The sequence below is a fragment of the Amblyomma americanum genome, chromosome 10, assembly GCF_052857255.1.
Source record: "Amblyomma americanum isolate KBUSLIRL-KWMA chromosome 10, ASM5285725v1, whole genome shotgun sequence".
In the NCBI taxonomy this organism is placed as follows: Eukaryota; Metazoa; Arthropoda; class Arachnida; order Ixodida; family Ixodidae; genus Amblyomma; species Amblyomma americanum.
The window spans coordinates 62,394,425-62,418,484 of NC_135506.1; the positions used below are offsets into that span (position 1 = coordinate 62,394,425).

Sequence of the window (24,060 nt, forward strand, 5' to 3'; positions counted from 1 at the left end):
TAGAATTGCGAGAGCGCTCGACTACTGGCGGAGGACCCTGTTGCAATCTCGGCCGCGGTGGCCGCGTTTCGATGGAGGCGAAAGGCGCGCGTGTGCTGTGCGATGTCAGCGCACTTTAAAGAACCCTAGGCGGTTGAAATTAATCCGGAACCACCAACATATACATCCTGATTTGAATAACACGCATCACATTTCATCATGCCAAAACCGCAGTTTCCCTTACCTGGTGCATTTTGTTTAGATCTTCTCGCAAATCCAGGAGGTGTTAGTGTTGGTGCTATATTGGCGCACCCACAGTTCTGCGGCTTTTCCATCAGGCAAGTTGCAGCGGAGCACCTTCACATCACTAGTGGATAACCTGGAATCTTCCATGCACTCTAGAGCGCCGGCGGCCGGTTCATCACCCTGAGAAGATATGGATGGCCCAAGGTCCATAGCGCACTTTATGGTGCCAACTTTATTGTCATTAAGGGATGCGATCAGACTGTGCAGGTCGCTTTCACTCAGCTAGCGTAGCTGTCGGCGTACAGAAGACACACCACGGAGAACTTGGAAACTTCCGCGCAATAGTTTAAAGCGCGCATTTCAGCGCTTCATAAGCGGCGCGATGTGAAGAGTTTCGGTTTCGTTTGTGTCATACTCTGCGAATGTTATTTTGCGCACTAGTACGCTTTATGTGCTTATAACTGTGAGAAAAAAATTTATGCGTGCAATGTCGTTTTTATTTTATTCATTTTTTAACAATTTGGACGTCTATAGTTGCCTTGCCTTGTTGACGCATCGTCTCATATCCAATCCAGTACAAAATTGAAGTCGCCTTGATGGAAAGGAGTGAGAAGTAGCGTCGGTTTCTTCATGCTTTTGCCCGTTTGCTTAATTTGGGAGTTAATCTGAAGTAGAAACCAGGTTATTGTCAGTATATTTTGTGGTAAAAACTCAATGAAATCTGTGATGGGACGCAGTGCCGGAAAGGATTTGCGGCGGGCAAACACGGGCTCTGGTGAGCTCCAACATGATGCGGTGTATCTGCTTTGTGCACAAGACGCAGCTTGCTGGGCTTGCATTGCCTGCCCTGGTGTCCTCATCTGTGAATGGGAGGGCAAAACGCCTCACAGCAACGGTCTTCTCATACGTCGGCGGCATGTTCTTCGCAGAAATCTCGCAGTTGAGTACGGTATTGCGCGTCGTAAGTAGGAGCAAACCGTGCCTTACAGTTGTTTACATTGCCTTACTGCTAAATGTGCGGGCAAAGCATAGTACTCGAGTTGAGGCTGCTGGTGGATATGATGGTTGGTTTCCATTTCTTTCAATCTTGAAACAGCAGACATGGAAAAAGACGCCGCACTTGTGAACAAATGTCACGTCTTGCGTCTGGAGTAAACCTGCTCTTGTTCACGATGCTTCCCTCATGGCCTAGCCGATTGTGAAAGATGACGTGCCTACGCCTGTTTGCTTCAGTACTGCTTTTCCGTTGATCGTGTTTGCATACAGTTTCAGCCTGGTCAATGGTCTGTATTATAAGCGTTTCGCTGTGACTCTGGCTGTGACTGTTCCTTCGATTTTGGTCATCATTGACTGCAGCGTGCAGGTGTTTTTATTTACAAAATTATTCACTAACAAGTGCATCTCTACTGTGCACAAAAGCTTTTAAACATTCACCTTGCCCAGGCCATGTTGTCATGCTCAAGCAACTGATCGTCTTCATCACAGAGTTTATAAATATTACCTAAAGGGAAAGCTGGCGCCACCGTTTCTGCGAGTTTCTTAAAGGAGTATAGATACGTAATTTTGGTGGCATGTTTTCTTCATTGTAGTGATGCATAACACATTACTCCGTTTCATACATCAGGTGCAACGCTGTGAAAGGTACGCAAGTAGTCCGCACGGAAAAATAAAGCGAGGCATATTACTCAGCGTTTCTTGTGTGGTGTAGTGTTCTAAGGCACGAGAAAGCAACAATGTGTCGTCAGCTATAAGAGTGCATTTAATCAAGCTCATGACAAATGTAACATGTAGTAAGTCTGGAGGCAAAGTATTTAATATTTTCTTCTCACCACAAGAAACACACTACTTTTTGGCCACAGATGCAGGCAGCACAAACAACAGGCATAGCTTTGACACCATTGCACTTTTTGTATAAAACGGTATATATGGATAATCACGTGATATTTGCCTGCAACTCTTAACAAATTTACAATTGAATTTTTCTGTCATGCAATTTCGGTTTTGGTTTCAACAGCTCTGTGATGTCAAAGTTCCGTATAGGCCACGTGAGGCGTGTGAAGACGGCAGTATAATCGCTGCTCCTTCATTCGTTATTTCGGTTCTTGAGGCTGCTGGCTTAGCATTGCAGTGAATTAATGCAATGAAGCAGTGATTATATCTGTTTTCACACGCCCCACGTGACCTATATGCAACTTTGACGTCGGAGCCAGCATTCTGACAGAGAAATTCGAATATAAATTATTTTGCATACATAAGTGGATACCGCATGGTAATCAATGTATACTTAATTAGTTGTCTATACTCCTTAAAAGAGCTATTCGACTATGGGAATTGCTGAGGCGACGAGGTTTCTCGGCCTCGCTACTGTTAGCCGTAAAACATAACTACGACTGCAAAAATAGATTTGAAAAATATATATCAAGGAAACTTCATCTTACAGTCAAAGTGACCCATAATAAAAAATGTATATGGCAATAAAGGAACAGAAAAGCAAATAGTTATAAATGAGCACTAAGTTTAGAGAGGGCTTTTTATCTTAGCAAATGTAGTTAAACAATTTTTTCTGTTCAATAGATGCACATTTCCGAAGGGTGATGGTTGAGACTAGTGGGTCATTCACATATGAGATTCCATTGCACAAAATGAAGGGACAAGACACAAGTACAAGGGCGCTTGTGTCTTGTCCCTTCATTTTGCACTATGGAACCTCATGTATACATATCAGAGAAAATGTTCATTGAAAAAAATTTAACACTTCAGTTTCCGTTTTTGGCATTGAGCCGCCGCGGTGGCTCAGTGGTTGTGGCGCTCGGCTGCTGATCCGAAAGACGTGGGTTTGATCCCAGCCACTGTAGTCGTATTTCGATGGAGGCGAAATTCTATAGGTCCGTGCACTATGCGATGTCAGTGCACGTCAAAGAACCCCGGGTGGTCATAAATTTCTAGAGACCTTCACTATGTCGTCCTTCATAGCCCGAGTCGCTTGGGGACGTTAACTCCCATAAAACCATTTTTGGCATTGTGAAATATCGAAACGTTTCGTTGCTGTAGTCTGCTATTCTGGATTTGCACGCTATGCTCGTGCATAGGCTGTGGTTCATGCTATGAAAATCATGCCTGACTTTTCACCTTTCTATGAGAAACTTGTTTGCACATGCAAAGTGCTGGCTGTCACCATGTCCTGGCACTGTCTTGTGGTTTTTGCAAAATAAAAGCATGAATTAGGAAACGGAAACCTGTCTACTGCAAGTAAGGTCCGTATTCTGAGTTTGTGTCATAATCAAAAGCATCACAATCTGCTGCAGCGGCCAAACCTGATTGCTCAAAACACCGGAAGTAGATGTCGGTTTGGTCGCGACTGTGAGCAGCAGCAGGATGTCACTGCACTGCGGTTTCTGCAGCTAAACATCCAGAAAGCTGCCGTCTTTGATCCGGTGCCGAGTGATCTATGTGACATCACGGTTAGTGTTCTTTGATACTTTCCGCTGCATCCGAACCTCCACATCTGCTTCTGGCATTTCGACCAATCAGGTATGGGTGCTGCAGCAGATATTGATGCTTTTGATTACGACACAAACTCGGAATACGGCCATACAGATTAATGGCCATGTTCATGCTGGCGAGTGCAGTATGCAGGTATTTCCATGAATTAAATCATCAAGTGGAAGTCTCTTTCTGAATGCAGTGCGTGGGCACCACCAGACTTAGAAATGAGGCAAATACAATCGTCTGCGAGTGCATTTAACACATGTGGCGCTTGTCGAAGTACTTTACACTTCTAGAAGGCAAGTGTCTCTGAGACTCTTATGAGAAATATGTATAGTGGTCACAGCAACAGGTTGTTGCATTTTAAATTCATGAAAAACTTTGTTGTCATCTGTCACCTTACAATGCACAAGTTCTTGCTGTACAAACCCAGCTTGCTGTGTAAATGGCTCCAAGTGATGAGGCAAACTGTCATCAAACCGAGCAGGTACCAGACACTGTGGAGAACTGCACAAGGATGTCAAACTGGGTTAGTAGGATTTGTTGCATGGTGGAAAAATATAACAAAAGAGACTAACGAAAGAAAGGGGGCACACTGACTCAAGGTAAGCAATTTCATTTTTCGTAATAGATGCGTCGCTTAAGCAGTTGTCTCCTTCTTTCATGACATGGCAAGCTTCAATATTTTCTCTTGTCCACTGATTATGTGCTTTACCAAGCACAGCAGTTTTTCAAAAAGGGGGTAGCGTTTACCCTAGCTCCACTTAACTTTTACTTCATTTTCACTCCGGACACTGCAAAGTAGTGAAAAATGCAACTGTCTCCTTCTGTTCCACTCTGCTCTTCTTAAGTCGTGCCAGGGTAGAATTTCCACAAGCTTTCTTGAACAAGTCAACAGATTGACCAGTTCTGGGCATCTACTATCAGTAATTAGTAGCTGACGTGTCTGCGATGGGTCAAGGGCCAGGACACCAAGAGGCCTGTGTTGTCTCACACCAAAAAAAAAGCTTGTTCTGCCATACGTGCACTGCTTCTCGCATAGGTTGCCAGTCAGTACTATGTGGGCACTGTTGTGTCTGCTCCCGTGTCAGTTCACAGAAAAGCAGCTGCACTAAAAAGTGAGCACAGTTGCTACGTCAACTGCAAATCTAGGTTTATACAGTGCAAAACGCAGATAATTTACAAAATCCCCTTGTCTCGTAAAAAATACTACGTCGGGCAGGCTGGCCACTGTTTGAATATCCACCTGTTTTAACGCAGGACTTCTTTAACCCTGATAGCACTAGAAAATTTGCCTAAGCATTGCATGTAGTGTAAATGCTGCCCCTTTTTTGATAAAACTGCTGTGCTTAAGCATGTAATCAGAGGACCAGAGAAGTTATCGAAGCTTACCATATCATGAAAGGAGGGGACAACTGTGCAAGTAACGCATCTGTTACCTTAACAAAAATGAGATTGCCTACCTCGAGTCAGTTGTGAAGTAATAATGCAACGGATATTGTGAGTGAAGAGGTGAACGAAGTGTCTCAATGGGGAGCGTGTTCTGGGCTTGGGTGCTCTGTGCGGGCCCCGTGCTCTTGGCTTGTGCTGTGCCCGGGTCATTCTGGTGTCGTTCTCGCCTTGGGCCACATAACATCTTTGGTGGAGGTGCGGATTTTACGCTCAGCACACCACGCACCTTCAGAGTGGTCGTCAGACCGGGTCTTCCGCCGTGGCTCAACCCGGCGAGTCAACGAGTCCCACTAGCACTCTCTTCATGGTTATGGCTCCTCCACGCAAGCCCGGCACCTTTTCCGGCACTGATGGCGTGGATGTGGAAGACTGGCTTAGCCTCTACGAACACGTCAGCACCTATAACAGGTGGGACCCTACATTAGTGCTCGCCAATGTCATATTTTATCTCAATGTCACAGCACAAGTGTGGTTCGAGACCCACGAGGATGACCTAACAATCTGGGACACCTTTAAGGAGAAGTTGAGGACGCTGTTCGGTAGGCCTGATGACAGGCAGCTCGCTGCCAGAAAACAGCTTGTGTCTCGAGCCCAGTCTTCAACAGAAAGCTTCGTGGCCTACATCCAGGACATTTTAGCTCTTTGCCACAAGGTCGAAGCTGCCATGAGTGAGACAAACAAGGTGGGCCACGTGCTCATTGCAGTGCAAAGACTGTTTCACTGTTTACTGCATCATTAAAGAGTGCCGTCAATTTGAACAAATGAAAGGCCGCTGCATTCCGCAGCCGTTTTCCCGCCTTCCTAACACAGCCGTGACATCTTCCTGTGAGGACCAGAGATTTTCATCCCACGTGGCCTCGGACGCTTCTCCCATCATCAGCTCGGTCACGTGGTTCGTCGGACATGAACTGGAGGCGCTCGCACTTGTGATATCCCCACCACACATCCCTGATACGACGCTGCTCATCGTGTCGCTAATTCAGGCCGTCATGAAGCAAGAACTGGCAAACATAGATCTTTCTCCCTAGGTGTGTTCTATTGGCCGCCCAGCCGTCCACCAGCCTCCTTCCCCTGCTTGCGCCCCACCTACTACTCCATGCCCCATTACCGCAATCCGGCAGAATGGCGCACGGCTGATGACAGACCCATCTGCTTTCACTGCTCCCGCGTTGGACACATTTCTCGACATTGCTGCAGCCTCCCTGTGGTGGCTTCTCCAACTACCGACTTGAACCTCACCGCCGCTTCTCGCCCCGCTTCCAGCCAGACCAGTCTGAATCCTCCTTCTGCCATTCCCGCTCTCCGTCGGCCCAAGGCCATCGCTCACGATCACCGCAGTCGCCCTGCCCTGTCTTTCGACAGCTGCCCCCGACGTCCGCTCCACTTTGGAAAACTAGATGATGCATCAATAACCCCGACCAGAAATCCTCTATTGGCCACCCAACCGAACTCACTGGACGTCACAGTTGATGGTTTTTCTTTGCATCGCCCTTATTGACACTGGTGTGCACGTATCTGTGATGAGTTCTGCCCTTCGCCAACGCCTCCGCAAAGCTCACGCCTGCAACTTCCCGTGTGCACGTGATGGATGGAGGCATACCTGCTGTCGACGTACTATGTACTGCTCACATCACTGTAGTACCTCGGTTCAGTTCACCGTTTTGTCCACCTGCGCCCACGACCTCATTCTCGGCGTGGATTTCCTCTCCGACTATTCAGCTCTGATTGAATGCTCGCAGAGTGTCCTCCAACTCGAGCTCCCACAACTTGGTTCCGAGCATGTCGATCCCTCTATCCGCTTGTTCAGTGCTGACTATACTCGCCTGCCGTCTGAAGCGCCTCCTTTATTGCATTGACTCCTTCCCCAATTCCCGATGGGGACTACCTTGTTGCCCCGAGTATCTCATGCTGACCCGGAACATTGCCCTGCCCTATACAGTCGCCTCCGTCAAGGCGAACGCACTGTCTCTGCCATTCCTCAACCTCGGCTTCTATCCCCATGTTCTCCCTTCTGTCATTTGCATTGCTGCGATCTCCCCCTCGCACTGTGCTAAATCGCTACATTCGACACCGCCCCTTCTCATAATCCTGCAGCCGATTTCCAGCCTACCTCTCTTTCTCTGGACGCCTTCGCGACCATGATGCCCTCCGACCCGTGCCCCACCCAATCTGCACCGCTTTGAGGCCTTCTCGAATCTTTTTCAGACATTCTGATCTCAATAATAACCTGCTGGGCCAAGCTCTCCCTGTGAAGCACTGCATCGACACTAGGGATGCCTCTCCTATCCATCATCGACCATACCGAGTCTCCCATGCTAAGCGCCAGGTCATCAACGCTGAGGTTACGAAGATGCTTGCTAAGAACATTATCGAACCCTCCTACAGCCCCTGGGCCTCACCAGTCGTTCTTGTGATGAAAAAGGATGGCTCATGGCATTTTTGTTTTGACTATCGCCACCTGAACAAGATAAGTAAAAAGGACTTGTACCCGGGTCTCCCACGCATTGACGACGCCCTTGATTGACTCTACGGTGCCAAATTCTTCTCCATAGATCTACGCTCCGGCTATTGGCAGATTGCAGTGGATGACCAGGACCGTAAGAAGACTGAGTTTATGACACCTGATGGGCTGTATTAGTTCAGAGTTATGCCTTTTGGCTTATGCAATGCACTGGCCACCTTCGAACGTACGATGGACGCCCCTTCTGCATGGATTCAAATTGTCCACGTGCCTCTGCTGTCTCGACGACGTCATAGTCTTCCCCCCAGCTTCTCCTCTCACCTCGATGACCTCTCCAAGATTCTTTACCTTTTCCGTCATGCTGGCTTACAGCTCAACTCCACCAAATGCCGTTTCGTGCGTCGTCAGATCACAATCTTGGGCCACGTCGTCGATGCCACGGGTGTTCACCCTGATCCAGCTAAAATCTGAGCCGTGAAAGAGTTCCCGGTGCCGCGTTCCTGCAACAACGTGCGGAGCTTCCTGGCACTGTGCCCCTACTTCCGTCGATTCGTGCCAGGCTTTGCTTTCATCGCCCGCCCTCTCAGTGATCTGCTCGAAAAGGACATGACTTTCACCTGGGGACCCCTACAAGAAAACGTCTTTGCCGCTGTAATCTCGAAGCTCACCACCTCGCCAGTCTTGATACACTTCGATGTGGTCGTTCCCACTGAAGTCCGCACTGATGCCAGTGGTCATGGAATCTGCGCTGTCCTTTCTCGGCGGCAATCTGGTTCTCAACGTGTCATTGCCTGCGCCAGCCGCCTCACGGAATGAGAAGCTATCACAGAATGAGAGTGCTTGGCCCTCGTTTGGGTCGTTAGAAAATTTTGCCCGTATTTATAAAGCTGCCCTTTTATGGTTGTCACAGACCACCATGCTCTTTGCTGGCTCACCTCTCTGAAAGATCCTACTGGCTGGCTAGGTTGCTGGGCTTTGCGCCTACAAGACTATGACTACGCAGTGGTCTGTAAGTCCAGTCGGCCACACACAGATGCTGATTGCCTCTTCCAATATCCCGTTGACCCTCCTGACCATCTTGCACTGCCTGCGCTGCCGACCTGTTCTTGTACTCTGCTATTGCTCACGTTGGCGATGAGCAACCACGGGATACTGAGCTGCACTCTATTATTGACCGCCTCAACTCCTCCCCATCTGTCCCTGCTGTGCGCCGGTTTGTGCTGCATTATGACACACTATACCGCAGAGAAGCCTGAACCCCGCCAGCCCCGTCCTCCACGAGCTTCATGACCTCCACTTTGCTGAACATCAGGGTGTCTCGCGTACTGATGCCCGCGTGCGTCATCGCTTCTTTTGTCCCCACCTCTACCAGTCCGTATGCCGCTATGTTCGTGCCTGCGACCAGTGCCAGCGCTGGAAACGCCCTGCCACTCTCTCAGCGGGCATGTTCCAACCTGTGGATGTGCCCCCCAAACCTTTACATCGTGTTGGCTTGGTTCTTTTGGGCCTGTTTCCTGAGTCCACGTCCGGAAACAAATGGGTTGCAGTTGCTATGGATTATGCCGCTGGCTACGCTATCATGCTGGCCCTCCCTACCAGTACTTCTACTGATGTTGCAGACTTTCTTCTGTACGATCTCATCCTTCGTAATGGTGCACCCCACCAACTTCTCACCGACCGCGGCTGTTGCTTTCTGTCTAAAGTTGTTGACGATGTTCCCTATTCCTGTTTGACTAAACATAAGCTGACCACCGCCTATCATCCCCAAACCAACGACCTCATAGAGCGCCTCAGCTGCACTCTCACGGATATGCTTGCAATATATGTTTTCCCGGACCATCAGGACTGGGCTTCCTTCCATACGTGACTTTCACCCATAAATCTTCCCGCCATGGCACTGCCGGTTACTCACCATTCTATCTTTTGTACTGCTTCAAGCCCCCATTACCTTTGGGCACGCTGCTTCCGACATCTACTTCACAGCCTTCTGAATACGCACACGACGCAATTGCCCGGGCAGACCACGCCCGCCAACTGGAGTGATCCCGACTACTAGCATCGCAGGCCTCACAGCAGGACTACTACAACTGCCGCCATCTCATGGTCACTTTCTCCTGTGGCGCCCTCGTCTTGCTTTGGTCGCCATCTCGCCGCGTCGGGCTTTGTAAAAAACATCTGTCCCGGTATGTTGGCCCATACCGTGTGCTCTGCCAGGTAACCGCTGTCACCTACGCGATCGCCCGGGCCTTCCCGGAGACCATCTCCCGTGCAGCTCAGCTTGACATTGTCCACGTCTCTCGCCTCAAGTCCTACCTCTCGCCATCCCCGGCCGTGCCCTAATGTACACAGAGACGGTGTTTTTGCGACCAGGGGCCGTGCAACGGATATTGTGAGTTGAGAGGTTAACGGAGTGTCTCGGTGGTGCACATATTCTGGGCTTGGGTGCTCTGTGCGGGCACTGTGCCGTCAGCCAGTGCGCTGAGCCCGGGTCATTCTTGTGTTCTCGCCTTGGGCCACATAACAATAATGCTGCCATACATGTGTTTTATGTTTTTTTTTTCAGACCTGTTTTTTTCCGCAATTGTCAGTTCAATTTTTTGCCCTTCTTCTTCCTTTTTTGTTTTGTTTTTGCCTGCTTCCACTTTGATATATATTTTGCAGCCTTCCCAATAAAATTTCGTTGTGAGAAAGCACTCGTGTGTGTCCCCTTTTCGTTTGTCTTTGTCTGTTTTCAGCTATTTCTTTTCCAACATGCAGCCAGACACTGCGTTCAGTTCAGTTCCAGCCTTCACATGCTACGGATCTGAAATGAACTGCCTGCATAGCTGGATAACTACACCACTGAAAGCACGAAAAACATCATTGAAAACGAAACTGAACCAAAAAAATCTGATCTTTAGAAGTGTCTACAAGCTACCAGATGATAGTTCAAAGCCATGTCTTCACGGCATACCTTGGATGTCCTCCTTGGATGCCCACAAGGCTGCCAGCTTTCCCTCTAGTTAATATTTAGAAACTCTATGGTCTACATCATATAGACGTGCGCACGGGGGGGAGGGGGGGGGGGGGGCAGGGCAGGGCCCCCCTCCTCCCCATAATGTTCTAAAGGGAGCGTCAACTTTGCCCTATACCTTTACTCTGTTAGACCTGTCTCGCCGTTGTTTAAAGTGCAGGACAATGGCCATGCAGGTTTTCTGACAGTACTGCTAAAAACTATGTGCTGTCGAATAATATTTTGTATATGATGGAATTTTATTGCATTGAAATAAATCTTTTATAACCATTCGTTATCTTTGCGGTGCGTTTTGACCATAGGGGCCTCAGTGGAAGGGGTTTGGGGGGTGGGTGGGTGAAGAAGTGCTGCAGTGAAACTTTGATTGTGTTGATAGGTAATGCAAATACAATGTAACAAAATGTCTTGTGGCTTAAATTGAAAGCTGCCGTCATTTTCAGAAATGCCTGGTCAGTTGTATTTACATTTGTCATTGGCCTCGCAGTGACAAGGCAACGCCTGAATGTATGCAGTGTTCTGAAGCCAGGATTGCGGGAGGCAGGCCACTGGGATTTCTATAGCAATGTGCGCATTCTTTAAAAGCCCTAACAGGAGGTATAAATGAATGAAGCAAAGGCCATGGGGTAAAAGGTATTGCACATTTATTGACAGCTTGCACTTCTGTGAGGAGTGGCAGCTAGCTACCAACCATATCAGCTTCATCTGTCTGAACGCTGTGAACATTTTCTTCTGTACATGCCCAACGACTCATCCTTGGAATGTCAGCACTTGTGGTGTCGCTAGTGCCTTTTAATGTGAACTGCAGCATGATGTGTTTTCGAAGGTCATTTGTCCAAATGTTTGTCAGGTAGATGACCTTGGCAAGTGTGTCCTGATCAGGTGCCGGGCAGGTTCCCAAAACATTGCTTAGTATCATGTTACAGGAGAAATGGGGCTCCTCTGCAATGCTTTGTTCTCTAATGGCATCAAACCATAAAGGGCCTCAATTGCACTTTGAAAACAGTGATACGCAGTTGTGGCGCAGTGACCATGACATTCATTTGTTAGATTGCAGGTTATGGTTTCAATCCTGGCCATGATGGCACCATTTCAATGGAGGCGAAGTGCACAAATTATGTGTACTGACATTTTGGTGCTCGTTATGGAATCCCAAGAGGAGGCCTTCATTATGCTGTGCCTCATGGCCGATGGTGTTGCTTTGGCATGTCGAAATATATCAATAAAAGGTTATTCGATTGTATCTGTTTGTGAGAGAGATTTCGCCAACAAATTCCCTTTCCTACTGTTGAAATGCTCTTCTTCAGTAGCCGATGAGTAAAAAGAAATGCTGCATCTTAGTGTGATAACATTGGGAGGCTCTTGAAGCCTCCCTCGGCGGCAGCAGCATCATAAATCCTCCACCCACCAACCGTGTCAAGTAGTGTTTAGAGGGATTTTATCTCTCCACCTTCCAGTTGTCCCCTCTTCTTACCTGCCTCCTATCCCCTGTTCACTCGCAGGGGAGACAAGGAACTGAGCAGACAACTATCCGGAGAACAGAAGTCCTATGAGCAAAATATACATCGTCCTGAAGAACTGTCTGTGCAAAAATGAGGCTTGTGGGAGCTATTCTTTGTCACATTGCTTGGAAAGAGTGACCTGGGTCTCGCAAGCCCCGTTGGTGGCTGTGCTTGAGACAGTCGCTGGCCAATGCAGTGGTGCATCGCTTAACCTATGCACTGGCAATGATGTGAGGACTTGGCACGACCTGGCAATGTGACACATTTTCTGTAGTTGCAATTAACTTCACTTTATTACCTTAAAGGCTTCCGGGATTGGGGGTGTTACATAAGGGGCGGGTTACATGTATAAAACAGATTTAATAAACAAAGAAAACACGTAAGACATAAATTATACGCTGTTAAATATATTTTTTAAACAATTCACAAATGTTGTTGGACAGGTGATTGCGGCGATGTCGTGTGGAAGGCCGTTCCAGTCCGTGGCTGAACGTGGAAAGAATGACGATTCAAATGTAGTAGTGCGCGTACGAGGCCGGGCAACTTGAAGGGGATGACCGATGCGGGGGGAAATGCGTGCCGGTGGATTGATGTAGGGCGGAGAACGAAGTGAGCTGTAATAAAATTTATGAAACAAGCACATAGTAGTGATACCACATGTACAAGCTAGAGATGTTAAGCCTGCCTCTGCTGTTAATGACGACCTACTAACATTATATGAATATTATATATACTAACATTATACGATATATTAACATTATATATGGTGGTCCACATTATATGAATAGCACAAACATATGAATCTTGTGGCCTGACTGAGTACTGATTCCAGAGAATTTGTTATATAATTTTGGTTTGGGCTCCAAATAGCAGAGGTGTATTCTAATTTAGAACAGACAAGTGATTTGTAGACAAGTAATTTTACATTTTGTGGTGCATGGCGTAGATGTCGTTTTAAGAATCCAAGGCTTCTGTTAGCGGATGATATGACTTGTCACATGCGCATTCCAGGTTAGACCATTGGACATTGTTACGCCGAGGTATTTATAAGTCTGAGTTAATTCTACCGTGACGGAATCAGAAATATAATCGATTGACGCGGGGATTAACAATACTATCACACTTTCTCCATTGATTGCCACAAATTGTTTTCCATGCTCTTCAGTTTCTTCCCAGCTATCCTCACATGCTGCATTTTTTTTTTCATTTTCTTGTTCATTTCAACAGTTACTGGTCAGTCTTATATATCTTCGTGCCGCCTGTTGAAACACTAGCTTCTGATACCTTTGACAATTTTCCTCCCAGTGTTTTTTAATGTGCTAGCGGTAAGGTCCTCATGTCGCGCAAAATTCCAGTGTCGTCATCGGCATCATTTTCCGTGAGCGAAAAATCCACGAATGATCCCCAGAGGAGCAACCTAGGGGACATGTAGGACACTTTGGTTTTGTTCGGTTTGTGGAATCGTCATAACCTGCCCACCAGATTGTGAAGTGCCCACCATGGCAGGTGGCTGTTAAATTAATGACTGATCGCGAAAGGTTTCTCAAGAAGATCAGTTCGTGTCTCTCAGTTCCCACTGGGGCAGCACCTGCCATTCCAGGGCAGTGGCGCATCGCCTTACTGCTACAGCACTGCACGATGAGGGGTATGAGGACCCTCAGCAATGTATGAATTTAAAGTAAAGAGTGACCAGTTCTGAATATATGGACATTAACCCATTAACGCTATATCGTCATACCCTTCAGTTCAAGTGTCTCCTCCAGTTTTCGGTCAACTTTTATGTTGTTTGATATTTCTGAGATTCATCTCTGTTTCATACAACCTGCACCTCCTTCAGCTCGGCCTCTCTTGCGGTAACTCTGAAATTGAGAATGCACGAGCTGTGTGTTCTGTCCATGGCGATGTTTTTCTTTGCACCACTCCTCACATGCCCTCCCCCACTTGTTACCCACCTGTCACATGGTCAGATTGCACCAGGTTGTGCCCTGCACGAAAAAATGCGAAAAAATAGTCTGGCATACAGTGAGGACTGCAGCTTATACTGCTTGAAATATTCTCGAGACAGCACCCTTTGGTGATGAAAACATTTTGAGACTTCATTGGAAAATGTTTTGGAGCTTCGTAAATGAGTAAAAACAATTCTTGACTTACTTTTTTCTTATGCTGGGCTGTATAAGTATGCATTGGAATGCAGTTTCATTAATTAAAAGGGCTCCATAAACGAAATTGCATTGTTAATTTTCTTCCAGACACTGCAGCCTAGGGTACATAGACCAGAAACGCTTTTTATGCATTTTGAACATGGTCGTTCATAATTCCTGTGGCACTAGATTTCGCCATATTTTAATGTCCTGCATGCAATTGGGAGTTGCATCCATCATTAAAGGAGCTTTCCATTTAGCTTGGGCTGCTTATGTTAGCTTGGCTAATGGCATGGGCAGCTGATTAGCCCTATTTTCTTAGTCAACTTGAGAAAGGTGACGTGCAGGATATATGGAATGCAGTTCTTCACACAGCTGTGATAGAATTTCTAAGTGTTACCTCCATACCTTCTTTGACAAATTGAAAGTTGCAGAACACAGCTAAGAGGTATGGAAGTCCTGTCTCATACAGTTCAGTCATGTCTTGTTGAAATTAACACTTTGGTTCTCAACCAATATTTTCAATAAAGCAAGTTGGCTGTAATAATTAATGATGATGAATAACGTGGGTTCAGAAAAATCTTGTAAATTAAATATGCTTCTGTGCCTAGCAGTGTGTAGTGCAGTCGATATTAGGCAAATTTTTGGTGATTTTTCAAGTACACTGTCGCATCTTGTACGGCCTTCCAAAAATGCGACAAGGTATGAAGAGACTCCTGGGCTACAGTATGCATAGTACTGCGCTTTGCGCTGACCTAACTCTTCACCATGAAACTGTGCTCATTGTATTGTCTTCTGATTCTGTATTTGCTACCGTATTCAGAATAGTGCCATCACTGAGCCGCTCATCCAGCTTGGGTTCTTTACCGGCATTGAGCAGTTGTTCAGCGAGGCTTCCTTGTTCGGCAGCATCATCTTGTTTAAGGCATTCTCAAAGCATTGCACGGGGCATATCATTGATGTGCATCCGTCTGCTGCATTTTGCTTGTGATCGCCTGCAAGGACATTTCTTCTCTGTTGAGTGATAACGGTGCTTGGCCAATGAAAATTGCTTTGTTTTCCCTAGTCCTCCAACCCTTAGCCAATGTAAGGCCAGCATGACAGAAACATAGACAAAAACACAGGAGTGGTCGGTATGGGTGCTAACTTTCACCTTTATTTTGGAAGTCACCAGAGGGTACATATATGATATGAGCCAAGAAGTGACACACAATTGGCTAAGGAGCAGTAGCATTGTATCCAATGTACAGTCAAGTGTAAATGATACAGAAACAGGTGCCAGGGAAAGATAAAAAACAAAAGAAATGCAAAAGAACGCAATTCAGTTTGTACTTGCGGCGTACAAACTCGCGTGGCAACGCCGGGCCTTCATTGGCTGAGATGCGGTGCTGCCGCGAAAATTTCCAACTTGTTCGAACCTCGCCGCTCCAGCCGCTGGAGCTTCCTCCGCCGCTTGATAGCGCATTCACACTTCGACATTCGACGGCGAGAGGGAACGGAATCCGCGGCCGCCGAAGTGTTCTCTCGTTCACACTTCCCGGCCACCGCGTCTCCGCTCATCGTCTGTGTGTCGTCTGCTCACGGCGTACACAGATTTGGCAAGAGGTTAATCCATGCTGTCTACATACCAAAACCGTATGCACGCTCGCGTACGCTAAATGCAGCTATTTTGTGGGACGTTACGCCATTTCTAACACTTTAAACGCCTTGTGGCGCCATCTGGTGGATAAGAGAGGAACCATTATTGTCAACAAACCGACGCCCCTCATAAGCCTAAAAGGAGAAGAATCGTCACCCGAAATAAAAATTAAAGCACATTTATCTCAAACGTTTTCTTATGGGCGAGATAAGACAAAGCGAAAGACTGCTGGATCTTTTATGGCCAGTGAACGCGCTGAAAAAGGCAGTAACAGCGACGAATTCAGCCCGAAGCGAGGCGTCCTGCATCGAAGGACGCCGCCATCTTTGTCGCCGCGGGTACTCGCCTTTCTATTGGCTGACGAGATTCGGCGGATTTTTTACTGGCGGCAAAATTCGGTCCTGGACCCATCGGCCTTTCCGCTGGGTATTTCGGCGGAATCTTTGCCGTGGTAGCGGATTCCGCTCACTCTCGCCGCCGAATGTCCAAGTGGGTGAAAGGCCTTTTTCATATTCCTGTGCTGCCACCTCGCGTACAACGCTGGAAGCTCACCGGAAGGATACTGTGCGCCCAACCTGGCCGGACTGAGTGCCGCTGCGGAGCACGTTTTGTTGGAATCTGTCAACGATGGCGTGTCCTGGGCAGCACCTGGTACCTGGAGGATTCCGATTTTCTGATGGCTCGGTGCGAAGTCCGAAGCAGGCTGCTGTGCCCACCGAAGAGCAAATTCTTCAGTATCTCTGATCAACCGGCATGCGATGCGAACGCCAGCTGAACAAGGGCCGCCGCTTCAGAGATGAAGGCTACATTCGGAACATAATGCTCAATAAAATATCCCCGATCAGTGAGGTTGGCGTTTTCCGCTGTGTATGCCTGCCATCCATTAAAAGGTGGATACTACATCGTGCACGCCGTGGCACAGAAAACGACTGGGGACAACAGTTTTCACAAGCAATCGTTGTGCTCAAGCGCTGCCGAATAGCTACACGAACTACAAAAGCTCTAGCGTACTCACAACATGGCAGCTCCGCTAGAATTTCACTTTATTTTCCCACAGCACACTGCTGCATAGGTTGAACAAGCATGCACGTCCTTAAAGACGAGCGCGAGGGGCGCACATTGAGTCATTCCGGCGATACAACGCAGCGCTCTTCATCATGGATATGATTCGAACACACGCATAACGCACCTTCTTCTTCTTCTGCCTCTTAATATATGGCACATACACCGGGGAATTGGCCAGGGTGTAGAGGCATAAACAAGGAAATTTCCATTGGAGATTATGAAAAATTCTAGCACCATGCGTGAGTGCTCTCGTAGCTTCTTTTTCGTTGTCCGCTCCATCGCGCGTTGAAAGCGGCTCACAGCACTTGCCCATTCGGCCTTCTTGCATGAGAAAGGAAAAAGCGTCGGAACGAAGTCTAAATGCCGCGGTGACATTCGAGGCCTTCCTGGCCATGAATAAAACCTTTCGTGATAGACTGCACATGCATTTAAAAACAGTACCTCGTCCGTACCGGTCACAAAGTGATTCTCGCACAGTCTTGACGTGCTTGACGGTGCCCAAGGGCGGCCACGATCGTCGAGCCGGCGAACTGCTTTTATCCACGCTATGCGTCGAAGGCGGTCCCGGGAAGCGTTCGGAAAGCGAAAAAAATCCGAGTTTACTTCCCTTTACATATTGGGCATTGCAGCCGTATGTAACACATGTCGAATGCATCGCCAAATGCGTCGCGCTGAACGCCCGACGGCCGCAGCAACGCACCCCGCGTAAGAAGCCGGTTTGTTTACACTTCCACGGCCGGTCTCGACTGGAGCGCGCGACCCTTCCAATATGTTTCGCGATACCGCCGCCAGGGGATGGGCGCATGCGCAGTCGCGCCGTGAAAAAAGGCGGATTCGCGAGCGGTTCGCTTGCATGTGAAACAGGCTTTACTGTTATTATCGCTTTTGCGGCACCAATCAATCATATATAGGGGACGACTGCTGCTTCGATCACCCGCGAAAGTACAGGGAGGAATGAGACCTCGTTGCGTATATTGCAGCAACGAGAGCAGACGACGCTGCTCCGTGCATACTCTATTGACGTCACGATATCATTCAATATGGCGGTCTCTGCCGGTGGGAGGAGTCTTATGGTCTTAATTTCGATCGCATTTTTTTTTTTGGAATTTACAGCGCATCCAGTGCAGCCAAATTTCGGAAATTGAATCATAAGATCTTGAATTAGTTACTTAAGCACAAAACTGAAATGTGAACAACGACCATGTCATGGCCCCTTTAAGTAAGAGAGCATAAGGAACGGGCAAGAGGGAAATTCATGGATAGGTAGCGCAAGCTGCCGTCCGATACAAAGAATAAAATTATCATCGTCTATCCATTCATCCATCCATCCATATAAAATCAGCCCGGACCCTCGCCGACCTTCTCTTCCTCTGGTTGCGTTCGTGCTGGTTGGTTTAAGCCGCGGGGTTTAAGCGGAGCTTTATTTGCTTGTCGTGTGGTCTTTCACATGATGACTGTGAAAGAGGAAGTAGCGCCCACGTTCCCATTCAGCCGGAGGACATAATCACCATCGTGGGCAAGAGGAATCTGACATCATATCCCAAATTTTTCCTACGCATTTCAGTATGTTCCCGTGAGTACCTTTCCGTTTTCATTGCTGGATGCACACTCAGATTTACTATTAATCTCCTTGCTGGCGGTTATTTTCTGCTGCGTTCCCTCATCTTCCGGGTAAAGCAGCGAGACGCAACGCCCGGCACCGAACTCGGGCAAAAAGGCTCGCCTGTTTTTTGCCAGAGCAATCCCAGACTGGAGCTCAGTCTTGGTGAGGATCTGCTAAGGATGTTAGTTTGCCCGATGACCTTCTGAACCGCGGTCAGCTTTTGTCTGGCCGCCGGTTCAAAGGCAGCATGGAATATGGAATGTAATGCTGGGTTTTTAACGCGACAGAGTTAAGGTGCCCGTGCCGCAGAAAAGCCGGTGTCGTCGGCGGCGTTGGCCGTGAGCGAAAAATGGCGCATCTCGGTGGACACCTGAACCGCACCGTGAGGGAAGGGATTTTCCTTTCCTTAAAATCAATTTTCATTTCATTTTCCTTCCCTTACTTCTCGATTCGGGTGTCCACCGAGATATGTGAGACAGGCGTGCTTTCCTTAAATTGTCGGCCAACGGGCCATGCGTCGCACCGAACGGGCGATGGCGTTCCGTGCACTCTTTGGCAACGCTGCAACATGCTGTCGTGTCTCACTCTTAAAGACGAAGCTTAAGCGTCCTCCAATTTTTTTACTACACGTATCTCTGTCATGCATGTATCCTGAGCTGCTCGCGCGTTCATGTCTGCATGCGCAATATGTGTGCTTTTCATTTAGATTTTAAACACATTTCAGAACCAGCTTTGATTCTCACACGAAGTCACTGACGCATGCTTCGAGTTCGGCGTTTGTTGCCTGTTGAAGAAGGTGCATGACCAAGCTGGGCGATAGAAGGCGAAGGCAGCAAAAGCACTGAAGCGCCACAAGGTGAATCCCGTTTTCTGTTAATTTCGGAGGTGCGCCGCTTCGAGCTGAGCTCATGCTTTCCAAAGCGCAAAGTGTCTAACAAATGCGGGAATCAGACTTAGCCCCGATTGTCGAGCTTCGTGGAATGCTGAAAGCAAATAACAAGCAAAAGACTTCAGTAGCTATATGTGCGTTGATATGCATGTTTGCCTTCATTTTCAACAAACACACAACTGACAGTTGAGAAAGGCGACAGAAAGGTGAACTTTCTGGACAAGTTTCTTGATATCCTTGACTTTTTGAAAGCTGAATATGCACAAAACTCGTGCGGCGGCGTTGCAGGCAATGATAGCTTCAGCAAATGATGATCAGAAACGTGATCATCCTGCTGTGAGAGTAAAACATGTAGCCATAGAGGCAAGCAGAAATCAGCAGTGAAGACCTAGACAAGTCTTAGTAAGCACATTGCGCAGCAGGGCACTGCACACATAGGGTTTGGTGTTTGTTGTCTGTGACCTATCCTGTGTGCTTAAGCTGCTTGCCTCCAGATATGAGGCATTGACATAGCCTTCAGTGGTGCAATGTGGATGAAAAGATGAGTACTGCATGCTTATGAATGTATATCATTCAGCTCCACGAGTTCGGAGCTGCGAGCATCTTGCAGTGTAAGCTTGTGGTGCAGAGTTTCAGTTCAGTATATAGGAGAAATATGCCTGTGGCTAGCCAAATTGCCATAAAAACATTCTTGCACTAAGAAATTTCACGGGTAGTGCCTCTTCACAGAACATAATTTTAAACTTTGATAAAAGTTTCTCTTGGTGCCAAGATGAACCCCATATTAGAGCTTTATCCTATTCAAGTTTTATCCTTAAAGAGGCACCTCTTTATGGATAGAGTTTGTCCAACTAGAACTTGTATCGCGATGAGTCCCCTTTCTGAAGTGTGACGCCAGCATTTGCAAGAACAGCTTTTGTCTTTATGTAAGCTTGAAGAATACTGTTGTTGATGTCCATCTCAAGAGAATTATAGTCAGCATTTGCTAATTCCGAAATACAGATAACTTTGTCAAGAAATCGTCCCTCTGAAACAACATCTCGACTCGGCATGGCTGCTAACAGAAATGGGCTGGATGCAGTTCCAAAGAGGACTCAAAAGATCTGCCACAGGACATTGGGCAGTATGCGGTTGGGAATGGTAGACTTTGTTCCCTTTGCTACCAATCAAAACCAGGAGGTACAATCCACATCCTCATGCGAGATGTGCCCATTTGAATGTACCTCGTATTCCTGTCAGCCGCCATAACAATTGGGTGGCTTTGTAGAGTATGGTGTCTGTGAAAAGCAATGAAGCATCCAAGGCAGAAATAAAGAGTGTACTGCGGGGACATGAATGTCTGTTAACAGTCAGCTTGATGCGTCGACAGGGCTGAAATCTCAATTGGGATGATCGCGTTCCTCGGACCTGAGTTGTTTGTCCTGATCTAGTTCACAATGCAACTTTGTGGTCCTAACAGAATTGATATTGATGCTAATGGTGCTTGTGTGTTAGCTTTAACTTTGACATTTTTACTTTTTGTTACGACTGAACGACTGCCCTCGGCAAGGATAGCTCTTAATACGACCATTTGTGTGTTACGACACAATGGCTTCATAGGACAAATAGAGTAGCAGTGACGACGCTGCACTTGATAAAACACGTCTTGTTTACAGGAATTACAGCTGTAGCTTATGCTAAAAACAAAGGGCCGAGGTGAAGTCTTGGTCACTCTTGATCACCCACAGACATCAAATATTGCACAAAAAACAAGAATTCACGTGTATAAAAATATTTGCGATGTGAATGCACGTTAAAAACCCCAGATAGTCAAAATTTTGGAGCCCTTACTACAGTGTCCCTTTTAGCCTGATTTACTTGGGGACGTTAAACGCCATAAATCAAACCTGTTCCTAAATAGTTGTTTTGTCTTAGGTGACTAACGTGCTGTTGTCATGAAGCTTGTCATGGTGTGAGCTCTTGGTTTAAAGGCACCGTGTGTTTTAACCAAATTAAAATTTGTTACTAGCCAACTTGGTAATAATGCACCCTTTACGGATTAAATGTTGGCTTCAATTTTTTTGTAAATTCTCAATACCAAATTTTTGTTTCAAAATATAATTCTGTGTGTGGTCAGCTTCTGAACCGTGAGTTATTCATAGTTGCATGGCTGCTGTGCAAGATTCATTTCCACATTTGCTAACGTGTGGTGAAAGCTCCAAAAGAGTTTGACACATGAGGTCCCACATTCTTTTGAAAGTTCTGTCTTTCACAACGCAGGTGCAGTCACTATACATGACAAGCAAAGCAAACCTACTGGACCAAGTTCTTGCAGTGACACGACCCCAACATCCAGCTGTGCTCCATGTGTCAATACGGTTTCACACGTAAGGACAGCCTGATGACACCTTCACTTGCACACCAGTGAACGTCCATATCAGTGTGACCACTGCGACAAGAGTTGCACAAAGGAAAGCCTGATGACGCACCTTCACTTGCACACCGGTGAACGTCCATACCAGTGTGATCACTGTGACAAGAGTTTCACAAGAAAGGACAGCCTGATGACACACCTTTGCTTGCACACCGGTGAAAGACCATACAAGTGCGACCACTGTGACAAGAGTTTCACACGAAAGGACAACCTGATGACACACCTTCGCTTGCACACCGGTGAATGTCCATACAAGTGCGACTACTGTGACATCAGCTTCACACGAAACGAAAACCTGACGACACACCTTCGCTTGCACACCGGTGAATGTCCATACCAGTGCGACCACTGTGACAAGAGTTTCACACGAAAGAACAGCCTGATGACACACCTTCGCTTGCACACCGGTGAAAGTCCATACCAGTGTGACTACTGTGACAAGAGTTTCACACGAAAGGACAACCTGATGACACACTTTCGCGTGCACACCGGTGAACGTCCATACCAGTGCGACCACTGTGACAAGAGTTTCACACAAAAGCACAACCTGATGACACACCTTCGCTTGCACACCGGTGAACGTCCATACCAGTGCGACCACTGTGGCAAGAGTTTCACACGAAAGGACAGGCTGATGACACACCTTCGCTTGCACACCGGTGAACGTCCATACCGGTGTGACCACTGTGACAAGAGTTTCACACAAAAGAACAACCTGATGAGACACCTTCGCTTGTACACCGGTTAATGTCCATACCAGTGCGACCACTGTGGCAAGAGTTTCACACGAAAGGGCAACCTGATGACACACCTTCGCTTGCACACCGGTGAACGTCCATACCAGCGCGACCACTTTGACAAGAGTTTCACACAAAAGAACAACCTGATGACACACCTTCGCTTGCACACCGGTGAATGTCCATACCAGTGCGACCACTGTGGCAAGAGTTTCACACGAAAGGACAGCCTGATGCAACACCTTCGCTTGCACACCGGTGAAAGACCATACAAGTGCGACCACTGTGACAAGAGTTTCACACGAAAGGACAACCTGATGATACACCTTCGCTTGCACACCGGTGAATGTCCATACAAGTGCGACTACTGTGACATCAGCTTCACACGAAACGACAACCTGTTGACACACCTTCGCTTGCACACCGGTGAATGTCCATACCAGTGCGACCACTGTGACAAGAGTTTCACACGAAAGGACAGCCTGATGCAACACCTTCGCTTGCACACCGGTGAAAGACCATACAAGTGCGACCACTGTGACAAGAGTTTCACACGAAAGGACAACCTGATGATACACCTTCGCTTGCACACCGGTGAATGTCCATACAAGTGCGACTACTGTGACATCAGCTTCACACGAAACGACAACCTGTTGACACACCTTCGCTTGCACACCGGTGAATGTTCATACCAGTGCGACCACTGTGACAAGAGTTTCACACAAAAGAGCAGCCTGATGACGCACCTTCTCTTGCACACCGGTGAAAGTCCATAGAAGTGCGACCACTGCGACAAGAGTTTCACGCGTAAGGACAACCTGATGACACACCTTCGCTTTCACACTGGATAGAGGCCATATCTGAGTGAACTGTGCCCACGAGCCTTTTTAGGGAGTCAAACCCTCAAAATGCATTTGCGAACACATACGGGCGTGAGGCCATGCCACTGCTCAGTGTCCATGGCCTTTTTTGACAGTGGCGCCCGCGAAAAAACATTGGCAGACACATACAGGCGAGAAGCCATACCACTGCTCTCTGTTCCTCATGGTGTTTACACAAAGCGGAAGCCTCAAAAGGCATCTGCAAGCCCATAAGTATAGAAAGACCACTTCTTCATCACCTCTGCCCAAAGGTGTTTGTAATTTTGGTTAAAAATAGTACCGTGAGAATAAACATGCAGTATGGGAATCAATAGTTCCGTGAACTTGTTCCTTTTGCCTGTATTGTGTTTGACAAGCACTGCTAGCTGACGACCAGCTTGAGTGCTTACATTTGCAGGTTGCCCCCATGCTCCTTGTTCAAACAGGAAGTTTGCATGTTTTCGAACTGCACTTGCAGAGAGAATCTGTTTATAACCTTTCCCTATGAAGTAAGCTTTTCCAAAATAAAACACATTTGCCACTAAGGCTGAGTAGCATGTGTGAATGACGTCGCTTC

General features: G+C 47.3%; 2 protein-coding genes and 1 long non-coding RNA gene across 5 annotated transcripts; all 3 read left to right on the forward strand.

Moving 5' to 3' along the window:
* The first annotated feature begins 808 nt into the window (after positions 1-808).
* On the forward strand, positions 809-12,303 carry LOC144106158 (uncharacterized). Of its 3 annotated transcripts, none has more exons than XR_013308923.1 (2): positions 809-1,164; positions 12,137-12,303. It is a non-coding gene; the product is annotated as an uncharacterized LOC144106158 (long non-coding RNA). The 3 variants fall into 3 exon arrangements; XR_013308921.1 differs by having other exon boundaries at positions 809-1,186; positions 12,137-12,301; XR_013308922.1 differs by lacking the exon at positions 809-1,164 and adding an exon at positions 3,645-5,571.
* A 5,874-nt stretch (positions 12,304-18,177) lies between these two features.
* LOC144106160 (uncharacterized) lies at positions 18,178-22,634 on the forward strand. The gene is made up of 3 exons (XM_077638900.1): positions 18,178-18,554; positions 19,309-19,440; positions 21,733-22,634. The coding sequence occupies exon 3, from the start codon at positions 21,933-21,935 to the stop codon at positions 22,632-22,634; it is 702 nt and encodes a 233-aa protein (XP_077495026.1). The 5' UTR covers positions 18,178-18,554; positions 19,309-19,440; positions 21,733-21,932.
* Positions 22,635-22,688: 54 nt separating this feature from the next.
* On the forward strand, positions 22,689-23,399 carry LOC144106159 (uncharacterized). Its single transcript, XM_077638899.1, has one exon. The coding sequence runs from the start codon at positions 22,689-22,691 to the stop codon at positions 23,397-23,399; it is 711 nt and encodes a 236-aa protein (XP_077495025.1).
* Positions 23,400-24,060: the final 661 nt, after the last annotated feature.